Below are 15,461 nucleotides of genomic sequence, written 5' to 3' on the forward strand. Positions count from 1 at the left end.
GATATAGTCCAATATAGTAAAAATCCTAGCAATAGTATTGGACAAGAATCAAATAAAAATCTTCTTTGCTCACCTGTAGAGGTAGGCACTGCAGTCTCAAGCCTTTCTGGCCTCTCTCAGACATTAGGCTGCTGTAGAGCTGCTGGTTTAGACTCAGGGCTGAAAATGCTACAGGGTTCCTCAGGTGCCAGCTCATGGTATTCATCACTAGAAAAGAAATATCTTGCATTGAGTCTCATTAATATCTGGTTAAATGTATTCTAAATTCTAACTATTATAGAAATATGACAATAAATTATTCACAATATGGCACAATACATTATATTATATATTATATATTATATAAAACAAAAATGAAGTAAAATGTAAGTGCATTCTGCAACAAGATGACAACCTAAAACAAATAAACCCAACAGAAAAGTTCTTTGAGAAAAACAAGTTTGATCGTCTTGGTGTCCAGACCTGATATGAAGAAAGCAATATGACATCTGGCAGATTTATGATCAATAAATCAAAAAGAAGAGGGACAGGAAGTAGAGAAAAAGGCACTGAGAGGATGAACAAAATGTTTGAGGCAGTTATATAGGCAAAGGAAGGGAATACATATATCAGAGATTATTTGCTTGGTGGGCTGGAAAAAACTTTGGATGTTGCTGTTGCTAAATTCTGGCAAACTGACAAAACAAAATCAGGTTTTGGTCAAAAATTGGGATTTTCTGCCAAAACATAATTTGAAAGAATGACTTTAAGAAATCATAAACATGTTTCACTTTTTTTTTTAAATTTTGAATCTTGCTTAGGTTATCTTCCTACTCCTTTGAGTAAGGAGCCAGTTTAACGCAATGCTAAAAACAGGCAGTCTGTCTAAAGCTGTCTTTGAAAACCTTGTGTGATTTCCATGTCAGGCTTTCAGGTTGCTGGATAGCTACATGCTGTAGTGAAATGAACATCAGATACAGACTGTCAGAATGTCTGCAATGATCATGCACAGCAATAAGAATGGAATTTTTTTAATGCAGTTTTCTCCCTATTCACTTTTGGTACTAACTGGCCTAAAGTGTTATAACTACTTCTGGCTGTGATACAGGCAAAAGAGAAAGATATTAAGGCTCAGGACCATATATGGTAGAAAATGTTAAAATTTCACCATGTATAGGGTTTTCCCATTCCACCACACATTCATATCACATTGACAAAATGTGCAAACTTTTTACCTGATGTTAACATGCACTATTTGTTCATCTTGTTTAATCTTTGTTGTATTAATGAAGCAACATCTGTGAAACCTAACACACTGAATGTTTTCTTGGTATAAATGACATTTGTTTGTCTTCCTTGTTTTGCCCTAAGTGTATTTACATTTTGTAATAAACTGTAGATGAGAAGACATCCAAACTGACCCACTGCAGCTTCACAATAACATTTAATTATTTTTGCAGCTGGTAATTTCTTTCCATAAGGAATATTAGAGATATAAGGACAGAGGTAGTATTGTTTCTCTCACTAAATGTCAGTAGTATTACAGAACACATCCCATTGGTCTTAATAACAGAGTGTAGTCTGTACCTGTAGCTTTAGGATAGTACTCAAGTACCAAAGCTGCTCCCGGAGTGAAGGCAGTGGCACAGTCCCGACCCAGGAACAGGAAGCAGTGGTTCCACACTGGCTGCTCCTCAGGTGATCCTGGCTGTGAAATCTGCACATTTCCCACAGGACATATTGATTTACCAGAAACAGTAATTAAAGGTCATTTGGGAGTGATATCCTCAGCAACCTATGTATATCATGCTCCATAAAATTACCTTTTTAACACTGTTTGTATGTCTTGTGTTTGAAAGAATAAAGTCACAATTTGTTTTTGTATCATTTAATCATATGAATCCAAATCTCAGTTACAGGCTTAGTAGATTACGTTTATTTTTGAAAGTTATTTTAAGTTTCCTAATGGAGTCCTGCACACAGTCAGAACAAATATTGCTAATTTTGGTCTTTATAGCATTGAGCTATGGACTACATAAACCTGAGGTATTATTTAAACAGCAGTCTTGATTGTGACATAAGTGCTTAGCAAAATATGAAGGAAGAAAAGCTAAATATATGAGTTTTTTCAGTATGTATGGTTATCAGTATGCAAAGAATATATATCAAACATGGATTGAAATGAATAACAAATGATCATGACTAAGAGCTAGGAAAATAGGAGCAATTGATCAGGAAGCCATGTGACTGCCAGTCTGCCAGGACAATGCAGTACAATGTGACTAGCAGGAAAAACAAGAAAGGATTCCAAGTCTGTTTCTATGTCTAAATTACAGTCTGTATCGCTGGCTCTGTGAGTAGAGCGGCTCTGGACTTGGCTAGCTGGCATAGTACTTGTTGGGCCCTGAGGGTAATGCTGTTGTTCAGAGATGAGGTGTGAGTGTGTATGGCGCCTGCCTGGCTCTGCATGGGTGGGGAGACCAGCAGGGCTGGCATGGCTAGCAGATGGCCTATTCCCTGCGGGCACTGGGCTTTGGCCTGCTGCTTGGCACAGCACCCTGAGGCTGGCCTATGTATGGTGCGAGAGAGAAATACTGGAGGAAATGGTGCACAGCAAAGAACTGGTTAAGAGGTGGAGGGCATGGGGTCCTAAGTTCAAAGTGTGGGGGGACAGTGGTCAAGCCAAGCTGGAGAGAGACAGATGTTGGCAGTTATGACTCTCATAATAAACTCCACAATGACTCTGAATTAATGACTCTACTACTTTAACTACACCTGTTTAAAATCCTGTTACATCAATAAACTAAAATAAAATAAAATAATAAGGACTAATAATTTCTGAAGCACACTTTACTTGCTGTCTGAATGTATCCTGTGTAGGTCTGTGAATACTAAATAGTTATCCTGAGTTTTGCATGCCAAGTGTGTGCAGCTGAAGTCGGCAGACATCAGGAGTGAAAGATGGGCTGCTACAGATGAGTGCCTCTCCCCTGAGAGCTCCGCTGCCGAAATGTCACTAACACTGGCAACCCAGAGCTCACACGAAGGTCAATAGTGACAGTGACTTTTCCAGTCAGCATCGATTCTCTCTTCAGCTTAATCGCATGGGGCAATTACACAGCACACTGACATACTAATCATGCAAACGAATACAGATTTTAAGGATTTTTCACTTAAAAATTAAAATAAAATGCAGCAGTAAAAAGCAAGCTCTGATGTAAGAAAAGTGCTTCATGTGAAATTGACACAAATTTTTGAACAGCAAAACTAGATTTAATTGTGTTTTGTGAAGGGCAAAACGTTCATAAAGGGTTTAGATAAGAGTATGTACATTAATCATAGCCAAATATAAGTACATTGTATATTTACATACAAACATTAATTTAGTCTGTTAATGTCAGACATTATAGTCTCATATAGTTAAAAAGTGTTTTTAAAAAAACAGAATTTTCTTTATTTTGCAGCTCATACTATGTGACTACTATATGACTGGCTATAGAACGTCCTGCACATGGAGACATGCCACAGCACATCCTGGGCACAGATGGTACAGGACCAGCATGCCAGGCCATTCCTGTTGTCTCCACACACACTCATGCACACACTAACATGCCAGAACACACATTCCAGGGCAGGTGGTGGTCATTGCTACTTATGCAATACATAGGGATGTTTACATGTAACCCACAGCAAGGACACTGTTGCACTGTGTTCTTTATTGTGCTGAATATCTGAACATGTTAACATGAAAGATCAAATGAGTGCACAAAATGCACAGAACACATAAAAATCAGTGGCTGAAAAAAAGCAGTTCAGCAGATAGATCAGTGATGATGGCTCTGTGTCTGTGGGATTCACATTAGCCTCAAGTGAGAGAGTAGGAGATGACATGTCACCTAGCAAGGCCAGTCAGAATGTTCTCTGTGTGTGCATGAGTGTATGTTTTTGTAAGCAGGGCACTGACAGAGGAGTATAGAAAATAATACAAAATGCAACGTAAAAAAGAGAGCAAGAGAGTATAGCTAAGCTGAAATACTGCTACTGACAATAACTGCTATAAAATGAAATAAACACAATAATAATATTCAATTTCTTTTTTTGTGTAATGGATGTCAGGTCTCTAATAACACCACATTGCGCATGATGCTGTGTGCCGGTTTTGATAATATTCCTTAATCAATCAATTGTTTTATAGACTGTTCTGAAAATGAGAATAAGAGTTAAGTTAAACTTTGTTCACTATGTTTGTTCGCCTAGCTGCATAATCATATTTCTATTACAGAAACACAGATAGTTAAGCAATGTATAGTGTACCTCAATATACAGTAAATTCACTTTACTAGCCTCACATTCAGCCAGATAAAATATGCAATGTATAACTTTAAGTAAATGCAAGGCAAAATGAAGAAAAGTGTGAAAAAGCTGACGCATGAGTGAATCAGAAATGTGTCTGACCTGAGGCTGGCCCTGAGCTGTGAGCACCGGAAGAGTGAAGACAGATTCAGGAGGCTGTGGGAATGGAACAGACATCACACCGACGCATGCTGCCCTGGGCACATGCAGCAGCATAGTCTCTCTATAATCACATACACACACAGAAAGGCTGAGATGGACAGATAAACTGCAAACAGGAGACAGGTACTGTATAGAGAGAAAGAATAGGAAGGAGAAAAGAACTGATCCTGTTTTATATTTGACTGTGACTGACAGAGACACACTCACCATAAGAACAGATCTGTGTTCTAGAGAGTGGCTGAATGATGAGATGGTGAGCGCATGCACACACAGACACACATACACACACACACACACACCTATTCCACAGCACACAGCCAGAAAATGAAAACGTGAAGGTGACAGCCAAGAAGTCATTCTGAGATTACAGTTACAACACTGGCACAGGAAACCCATTTGGGAATGAATCAGAAAAATAAATAAAACATGAATTCACGCTTCCAAAAGTGCAGCTTGGCAAGCCTCACTATTATTAGCAGCACAGTGTGTGTCAGGACCTGCTGAAAGGATAGTGAAAGACATCTGAAGGGTGCAGTGTCTACCTGCATAATCCTATGCATGCACAAACACACACAAGCAGCTATACTGCTACAAGCAGCTATACACAAGCAGCATTTCCAGTTTGCATGCACAAACACACACAAGCAGCTATACTGCTACAAGCAGCTATACACAAGCAGCATTTCCAGAACATGTATATGAAACACAAAATACTTACTTTTAGAAAGAAACAGTATGTAAATTCTTTCATGAGTCTAATTCACTGATGTGGTGTGAAAAAAATCAAAAGCATTTGGCAAATGATCACCAAATGCTGAAAAATCTCAAGACTCATTTTTCTGTTTTCCACTTTAGGTTATATCTTTGGGATTTGTGGAAAACTGAGAGACAAAGAAAACAAAGTGGACTTATATGGTAGATGCCAATGACAGAACAGCAGTCTGGAGTGGAATATCAGAACAGTACTCTGCAAACACAATATGGCGTGAAAAGGGCATTTAGGTAATTATTATTTGGGATTTACAAATGATGTTAGCTTGAACAAAATGACAAAGAGTAGGCCAATGTAAACAACTGGCACTTTGTCTATAGGCATCTATAGGCAATAAGACCACATTTGATAAAATGCCGGTATTTGATAAAATCAATTAATATGCTATGCAGCTAACCTGCACTACAATAATTAGTCTTCCATCAACTATTAAAATCCACTCAGTGTGGTTTCTGGAAAGTATGTAGCCTTAGCCATTATCTACCAGAACATTGTTACTACTGATCTCATTTCCCTGTTACATAATATAGTTCTGTATATTTCTGTATTGGAGTTGATTTTCATACAACTATATTTGTTGTAATTTGTATTATGTTTCAAAATACATTTTGAGCTACACTATATGGCCAAAAGTTTGTGGACAGCTGACCATCACTCTCATATCTGGGTCTTCTCCAAACTGTTGCCACAAAGTTGGAAGCACACAATTATATAGAATGTCTCTGTATGCTGTAGCATTACAATTTTACCTTCACTGGAATTAAGAGGCCCAAACCTGTTCCAGCATGACAATCCCCCTGTGCACAAACCGAGCTCCATGAAGACATGGTTTGCCAAGGTTGGTGTGGAGGAACTCCAGTGGCCTGTACAGAGCCTTTACCTCAACCCCACTGAACACCTTTGGGATGAGTTGGAATGCTGAATGTGCCCCAGGCCTTCTCACCTGACATCAGTGCCTGACCTCACTAATGCTCTAGTGGCTGAATGAACACAAATCCCCACAGCCACGCTCCAAAATCTAGTGGAAAGCCTTCCCAGAAGAGTGGAGGTTATTACAATAGCAAAGGGAGACTAAATCTGAAATGGGAAGTTCAAAAAGCAAATATGAATGTGATAGTCAGGTATCTGCAAACTTTTGGCCATATAGTGTATTTCCGCCCATCCTTGATTCACATGCACACATATGTGCACACATATACAAACACACATTCTCACATGTGTAAATGCATACACACAAAAATACAGTAGCAGCATAATCCACATCTCCTCCACACTCTTACACTGGACTGGACCTGTTTCAATCAAATCAGTCTTTTTTTTAGTCTAAGCATAAAAGACAAGAACAGAATGGATTTCCTACAATCTATCAAGTGTATTTTCTTGCCTTCATGTAGGTTGCAATTTGTTCTGGTTAATCATACAGTAAAAAATTACACTGGATCCATATATCTTTGACAAATGCAAGATGGCTAATTAAAATGTAAAGGGGAGCAAGTAGTAGTTTTCATAAAAATAGCATTAATTTAATGACAGCTACTGAATCTATTTTAACATATAATAAATCTGACCATTATTCTGCATGAAAGAATGTGAGTCAACTCACAGTGGGAAAACAATGAAATAAACAGACAATGCACACTGACTTCAATTATTACTCCAGTCAATACCTCATGATGGTAAATAGATTTGCAAAGAGCAATGGAGATCAAAATCCTCCAAAATCTCTATGTTCTAGTCCACTATCTGTGCCACAAGTACACACTTATAGCATAAATGAAGTCCAGTTCTAAGCCCTCAGAGAAAATGCTCTTCACTTGGCTCATAGACCCCTCCCACTGCTACCTCCAAGCTTTCAGGCAGCTCATTTAAGTGTCTGCAGCCATGGATCATTATACATTTTCTCTGTTAAGTGATGTCATGGACCTTAAGTGCATTAGCCTGAAGTATGATATGATGTTTTAATGCCGCTCTGAGCTATAAGCTCTTGCAGAACAGCACATTCACCTAAAATATATATTATTTGTGATGGATTTAGTTAAAGCTCGTCAGAGAGAGGGTGTATACCTGTATGAATCATAATCAGCAACAATACTGGCAACAGCTAATAAGGGTCCCACTGGATCTTTCAACGGACTGTCAATGGACTGCAACAGCACCTGTTAATGAAAAGGGCAGAAAAAACACGGTATTTGTGAGTGACAAATAGAGTCAGAGTGACTGACAGAGAAATTAGAGTGACAGAGAAAAAAAAGAAATAAAGAGCTTGGAAGAGAAACTGACTGTGGAACTAAAAAGGAAGCAGATTTTTAGAGACAGAGAGACAAAGGGGCAGACAGCGATAGAAAAAAGGTAAAATTTAGGCTCATCTGACATTCAATACTTCCTGGTGTGCAGCAGATCAATGACTTACCCAAGTAAATGGGAAACTGCAAGACGGCATATATTACATTAGCTCTTTTATTGCAATAACGAAAGACTACCAGACAGAAAATGAGACCAGGTATCCAATCAGTGAAAAACACTCCTGATATACAAATAGATTAAACAGGTAATTTATTTATAATTCTTGTAAACGCAGGGTTCATGGTGCATTGATGCTCTGACAAAGTGCAATCCATTTACAGTACACGCACAGTGCCAAAAAGCACCATTAGCTGGCAACGTAGTATGCAGCCTAAGCATGCCAAAGCGCTTCATGTGATCATAAAAGTGTTTCTAATCTAAGCTATTGTGTAGAGGAGACAGACATGATGTGGCTGGAAGCAGGAAGTGCAAACCTCAAAGCCAGTGAAGGAGAAGCAAGGGAGTCTGGGGAGGAGGCTGAGTTTCCGCACCATGGTAACATAGACGCGCACTCCTGAGGGTACTGCCCTGTGGGGCTGAAGTGCACACACACACATATATACACACACACACACACAAAGAGCAAGATTAATGTTAGGCACAATCAAACCAAACATATGGATGTTTGAAGCAAATATGTTTATATAGTTCTATTCAGGAAGACCCTGGGACCAGACAGAAATAAGATTACATATAAATTTCAGATTAAATACTACACTAGTTATAGCCATTGCATCCACAGGGAGTAAGTAAATAAATAAAGTCTCTAAATATTACCACCCTTTATAATAGTAATAGGTGGTGTTTAAATGTGGCCATCTGTCTGTGTGGTTATTGCAATTGCAGGGTGATGGAGCGAGGTTTCACAAGGCTATGCAACATGTTTGATTACAGATCTGTGTTCTCCAGAGTGTGCTTCAATAACACAACACTGAACTGATCAATTTTTATGGGGGCCATAAAGTAGAGCCAGCTAGGGTCCCAATGACCCCTGAGTATGGCTTCATCAGAACAGGGCATGCTGCTTGTTAGGGGTTTGATGAATAACTAGTTACAGTCAGTCTGCAATCATTTCATCAATGTCTCTTGTATAATCCCTATTGACAAATGTAACTGCAATCATTGTAATCGTTTTTAATCCTCCAATTACCTTGCTGCTAAGGTACAAGAGAAAAATTGTTCTTCCGAGTAAAAGAAAAATATGAAATTGCCATAGCTAATTATGACCATTATAATTCAGAGCAGAGAGTGAAATTACAGTGCCGACGGCGCTATGGCCACAGAGTGATTGATGAATAATTTATGTTGCGGAGTCTGCTAGCCCTGGTGCAGGGAAGCTGTGCAGATTGGAGTAGAGAAGCCCAGTCATGTGTAAACTCACATCTACTCTGGTCTGTGGGCTTTGGCTAGTGACTGACAGCTAAAGGACATAACAGGGAGAAGAAGAAAAACAGAAATACCCCTCACTCTTATTCTCTCTCTCTTGTTTATATAGTAGATCCATACTTTGCTCTTAAAATGTCCTCCAGCCAAAAGCAGCCATCTGCTATACCAGTAAGTCACAGTGAGTCACAGTAAAGCCTTAATATCATCTGCATGTTTACTGTCAATCTGCTGAGAGCCGATACTGAGTCAGCTGATGCTGGAATGGTCTGGAGAAGGGACTGAGTATTTATCACTAACAAAAAGAGACGCTAAACTCAGTCACAGGCTGCTTAGGGTCACAGATTACAATCTCAAAAAGCATACCAGGGAACCTCTGTCATGTTTTGCTATGGTGTGGAAGAAAACCTTTTACAACTTAGAAACCTTGTCTATTGCCTTCTGAAAATCTAATTAATAGTATAGGTCAAAGAATCAGTTTGAAAGCATAAAGACAGGCAAGCTCTATCTATACAACCCCACTTGATCTTTGTTTCAAAGATGCTCCTACAGTATATATAAAAATTACATTTGTTTTCTTACAGCTCACCACTGTTCAAGATGCCATTAAACTACTGCCCCTGTAGTAACCAACCTCAGAGGGTTCTAGAGAGCATAGTTTATTCATTTCCTTCTATAAACCCTGCACAAGTCCTGTTTGATGGATTGCCCCTGAGGCAGCTCCTCTTGCTCAATCTCCCTGACAAAGCCCCTCTGTGCCAATGATGAACACACTGACTCCAGCAGCCTGTAGGCCCCCTTAAACTAATGATATATTAGACCTGTCTAACCATAGTGACTTAAGACCTAAAACTGATGTCAGGAATAGGGAGGGTGAACTGTATCACAGAATGCTCTGTTAATGCTGACTGTAAGCAGGATCTGATCAAGCTTATGGGGCTATACAAGAGTGGGCAATTTTTACGGACTCAGACTAATCATGCAGCATTATACAGCCAATCCTGGCCATAATTAATTTTCAGTAACTGCTTTATCCTGAATGAGGTTATGGTGGAGCCAAAGCCTACTCCAGGAACACTGGGCGTGAGGCCGGAATACATCCTGAATGGGATGTCAGTCCATTACAAGGCACCACACACACACACACACATATTCACACACACACACACACACACACACATATTCACACACTCATTCATAACTAGGGGCAATTTAAAGTAGCCAGTCCGCCTACTGAAATGTTTTTGGGAAGTGGGAGGAAACCAGACATCCTGCACTGAATTTTTAGAAGTTTTGGGTAGGGGGCAGATGTAATCATCTAAGGTACAGTGTAGATGTGTAGAGGTTAGTGTAAGAGATTTTCACAGTTATAACTATTATACATGCTTACCTGTACTTACCTGTACCAGCTCCAGGTGGTAGTGTTGAAAAGGCTCAAGATGAGATGAAGGCATCCGGAAATGGGCCAGAAGCTCTTTTGATGGACCATCTGCTATATTTATAACAACATCTGCAAGCCAGTAAGACACAGCAAAGAGACTCATAATTAGAATACAGAAATTATCAACATGGGAAGGTTAACCTATTTAATCCCCCCCCCCCCCCCCCCCCCAATTATTTTAAGTTTGTCTGCATTTTTTTAAAGAGTTTGTAGAAATTATATGAACATTTCATTTGAATGGTTTAAATGGTCATACAGCCAGAGCCATTTACTTCAATCATGCACCTGAAATAGAAGATACCTGGATCTGAGCTCTATAAAAGAAAGTTAAAAAAAAACATGCATCTACAAATCAAGGATTGTTAAATATAATTGTTAAAAGGTCTTGATTATTTTAATAAGAATGTACTGCCACATTTATATAATCCTCACAGGAGATGCAAACATGTGGATATTCACTTGTGACTGGTTGGATAAACCATTAGCTCACTAGTCATAATCACTAAGCACTATTCATAATAACTATTCAAGTCAAGTGGTTTGTATTGTCATTTCAATCATATACAGCTGGTACAGTACACAGTGAAACAAAACAACGTTGGTGCTACATAAAACAACACAAAACTTCATGAGACTACACAGAACTAACTAAAGACTACGAAGACCTACACAGGACTACATTAAGTGCATGAGTGCAAATGTGCAAACAGCGCAAGTACAACTTTCCTAAAATAGGACAATAGGCACAGTAAAGGACAGTGCAATGCCGACTAGTACACAGTTCCAGTGTGGATAAAGTGGACAGAGTGCCATATGTAACAGTTTGTGCAAAAAGATATAATAATATAATACTAAAATGCAGTTTTAGTCAACACAGTACGGTGTTTTAGCAGCAATTTAAGAAAGAAATGTGCAAAAATTGCAAAGGGAGTGGTGTTCAGTTGGTTGTGTGTGTGTGTGTGTGTGTGTGTGGGTTGGTGTCAGTCCAGTCTCTGAGTATTGAGGAGTCTCATGGCTTGGGGGAAGAAACTGTTACACAGTCTAGCGTGCTTCAGTACCTTTTGCCAGACAGCAGGAGGGTGAAGAGTTTATGCAAGGGGTGTGTGTCGTCATCCACAATGCTGGTGGCGATGCAGCGTGTGGTGTAAATGCCTATGATGGAGGGAAGAGAAACTGCAATGATCTTCTCAGCTGTCCTCACTATCCACTGCAGGGTTTTGCGATCCGAGATGGTCCAATTTCCAAATTCATAATCCTCATTCCATGCCAACATTCAACATTGCACTAATTTTACAAACACCAATACTTTAAAGGGTAGCACAGTGGTGCAATGCATAGAGTTGCCACCTCACAGCTCCAGGATATGCAGTTTGACCCTGAATTTGGGTTACTGTTTGTGTGGAGTTTCTCTGCACGTTCTCCATGGCTGTGTTTCAACTCATCTCCAAAAAGTGAATGTGTGTGTGTGTGTGTGTGTGTGTGTAGTCCCCTGTTACAGACTGGCATTCCATCCAGGAACCAGTCTGCTTTGCACCCAGTGTTCCCAGGATAGACTTTGGATCCACTGTAACCCTGACTAGGATAAAGCATTTACTGTAGATGAATGAATGCTAATTTTATATGAAAAATAAAACAAAAGTTACATGACAGAAAATATGTTTTACTGTCTTTGCTGTAGTTTGCTTGCACAGTGAAGAATGTCTTAAGTTACTCAATGGTTTCAAACATTTCAATAACTGGGTCTAACTGATCAGCTTAGGCAGTCTTTGACTTGGTGAAAACTGACTAGAAATAATATTCTATTATTTGCTCTGCTTGTTTTAGTACTTAGGCTGCACCAAAGGTAACAACCAACCAAAGAGAACTGGACATGAGACATCTATGATTGTTACTATTAACTGCTCTCACTGACTCCTTCTGATGTTCTTCATTCGGCCACAGGCTCAGTCCAAACTGTTCAAAGGGTGCTGAGTGAGAAAACAAATTGAGGAATTTTATCTAAACTGCAACATGCAAACTTGTAAGAAGAATAATTTGAATGAAATTTTGTAAGTCGCTCATGGCCCAGATTGCTCTGACTAACAAGATATAAGGTATGCCCTAGCACTAGAAGGATTTCTGTGACTTTCGTCCCTACGAGTCAACAGCCAACGCCTGGATCCAGTCATGTTTAGCAATGTGTTTCTAGGCTGCTCAGCAACACATCTTTATACAGCTTGTGAAGGACACAAGGCCAGCCCCTTGACTTTACCTTCAGCCAATGAGTTTACTTCTTAGCCTGGAGGAAACACATAAAGCTGAAAAGGGAGCATGAGCAGATACTTGGAAGGTTGCACATGTTTGAGATGCTTTAGCACCATTGTCTCCTGATTCGATCAGCATTCCTGACACATCAAGAGCAAATCCAGAGCAATCATTCCCTCCACTCATTTTGTGAGAGCCATTAAGCCCAGTGGGTAATTATTCTGTCACTTAACAGGCAGAAACCATGAGGCTGGAATAATCAGACCCACGCACTGCAATTATCATCAACACAGGAGCCCATTCACAGTGCGGACTTGCAGATCAAGACAAACCAATTTCACACAAATAGATTTTCCTGTCACACACTTTCTTTCTCAATCTCCCTTCCTCTGTCAGTCTTTCTAAGCTCACAGTGGAGAGAACAATACTTGCTCAATTAACATTCAGTACAGAGCTGTCATGTGCAACCATAGCTTGGAAATAATAATAATTTTTTTCTTTCTTTTGTCCACTGTGGAAAAAATTAAAACATATTGTGAATAATGATATGGACAGTGTTTGTCCACTGAAGACCAGTTTGAAAAACATCCAGCTGAATCTCATCCAGTTCATCTGTAGTCATTATAAACGCCAAGACGTTTCATTGTGTTTAATTTTTTTAATATAATTAATTTGTTTGTATTTTTTAAATTAATTTTTATTGTACATATAAAACAATTTTTGGAATTTATTAGAAATATGCTACATTATTCTTACAGTTGACAACTTAGTGGTTGATACAGAAGAGAAAATCAGCTATTTATACCATTATTTTATTTACATTGAACGTTAGGTTGAAAGGTTCCTGTCTAAGGGCATTACCCAACCATATCTTTGCACTATTTTAAGTTGAACCACTACAAATTAACACATTTTGCATCACAATAATTGTTAAAATACTCAATAAGGAATGGTATGCAGTATACAAGTATGCCATTTTAGACAGAACCAAAGATATAATGCAAAGCAGTTTTTATATCACTTTTTTAAAACTATGAACTAATGGTTTACTTGAAATGTGCGGTACTGGAGTACAGCCAGAAGAAGAAAGAACACGAATAAGGGTCAAGTCAGTTGTACATTTCTGCAGAAATGTCAAATCCACCAGGATGTCTGGCTATGGCCTGTATAATTTACTGACTGCTCCCAGCCCACAGAACATTACTGACGATTTTACTTATTTGCATTAGCTACGAAACAGCTTACCCTCCCTGTGGCCTTCAACATGCACAAGCTCCACTGATAGGTTCTCCTCCCAGCAGGGGTTGTGAGTGGATTCCAGAGCACAGTGTGTTACTGCCTGGCTCCTCCACCTACCAGTCCCATCCTCTATAGTACTCCTGAAAGTGTTCATATAAATACACACAAACAGTATCCGACTTAAACATTTAGCTGATTGTGGTAAATTTTACTCTTTAATAATACATTGCAAAGGTATTGTAGAACATGTTTTACTAGTATGTTTCTAGTTTTTAATCCCCTTACAACTGTAACCACAAAATACAATCTATTGGACTACTATTCTTGCATTCTCTATACCATTGGTATTTAACCACACCAAATAAACAAACGATAAAATATATAATGCACCCAAAACAAATTTTAGCATGCATACTGTATACTCAAATATCATTTAAATGCTTTTCTTCCACACACAAATCTTTAAACAGTTTGAGCCCAGGTATAACCTAATATGCTTTCCCCCCTCTTACTCACATTAGAATTAACCATAACCTGCTTAGCGTATACATCAACAGAGGAATTTCTGTAGTAGAATTTTCTTTTTTAAATTTATAAATAAAATATTTATAAATAAATATTTTAATATGCAATAATTGATAAACATTGATTTCAACAACTGGATTTGAGTGACACAATATTCAGACTTACATATAACAGCTTATAAAATGTTGTTTTGTGAAATTTTCATGAAAGTGCAAATTTTGCATAGTTTTATGTATAAATTGTGGGACTACTTAATATAAAAAGAAGGATGTATATCAAAGTCCCATGAACCAGTTTGCAAAATTATTAATAAATGTAGCTTAATGACATGGCTCATAGAGAGTGGTAATTTTATAACAAATTTTTATGAGTTATAAACATTTGTGTATATATATATATATATATATATATATATATATATATATATATAGTGAAAGTGTTATAGATTAAGTGCTATAGATTGACAGTTGGGAGCAAAATCACAAATGTGCTGTGTCTGCTATAAAATATCATATTTTTAGGTGTAACTATTATGAATCTTAAAAAGGCCACCAGACAAAGGAGCAAAACACGCCACATCCCCTTTGACCTTTCTTGGGGTTGTACACATCTTGGGGGATCTTTTACTGGTAATCTGGCAGCTCAATGCATAGAGAGCTTTGCCAATCCAACACCACCCCCCTTCTTCTCTCATCTGAACCCCAGATCTGCACCGAGTATGAGCTGAGTGCAAAATGCAGGATTAGGAAACAGGCAATCTGAGAGACAGCAGAAGAATCTAATGAGCATGATATTTGTTAGACAAGAGACAGTCATAGACATGTGTGAAAGACAGTGGAAAAGAGGGTAATGGTTCATTAGGGAAACATTCTTTCATGTACTGCACACAAAAACACAACAAAAGCCTTTTATCTCTCAGGAGACATTATCTACTGACTGGAGCTTTTTGCTATCATTTAAAATGGTGGAGGCAAAAACAAAAAAACTATTATGACTGGAATCAGAAGGCATAACAATCCT

The 15,461-nt window shown here is 38.5% G+C and overlaps 1 protein-coding gene across 2 annotated transcripts in view; it reads right to left on the reverse strand.

Moving 5' to 3' along the window:
* The window catches only part of ccdc33 (coiled-coil domain containing 33), a 59,120-nt gene that overhangs the window by 20,741 nt on the left and 22,918 nt on the right, over nt 1–15,461 (reverse strand). For both annotated transcript variants that reach the window (XM_053236950.1, XM_053236949.1), the window contains exons 4-10: nt 13,923–14,056; nt 10,393–10,502; nt 8,044–8,145; nt 7,331–7,422; nt 4,435–4,555; nt 1,567–1,696; nt 74–207 (exon numbers count right to left, since the gene is read on the reverse strand). In XM_053236950.1, coding sequence (XP_053092925.1) covers nt 74–207; nt 1,567–1,696; nt 4,435–4,555; nt 7,331–7,422; nt 8,044–8,145; nt 10,393–10,502; nt 13,923–14,056 — 823 coding nt within the window. The remainder of the gene's footprint in view (nt 1–73; nt 208–1,566; nt 1,697–4,434; nt 4,556–7,330; nt 7,423–8,043; nt 8,146–10,392; nt 10,503–13,922; nt 14,057–15,461) is intronic.

Source organism: Pangasianodon hypophthalmus, chromosome 9, assembly GCF_027358585.1.
Source record: "Pangasianodon hypophthalmus isolate fPanHyp1 chromosome 9, fPanHyp1.pri, whole genome shotgun sequence".
NCBI classification, from domain to species: Eukaryota; Metazoa; Chordata; class Actinopteri; order Siluriformes; family Pangasiidae; genus Pangasianodon; species Pangasianodon hypophthalmus.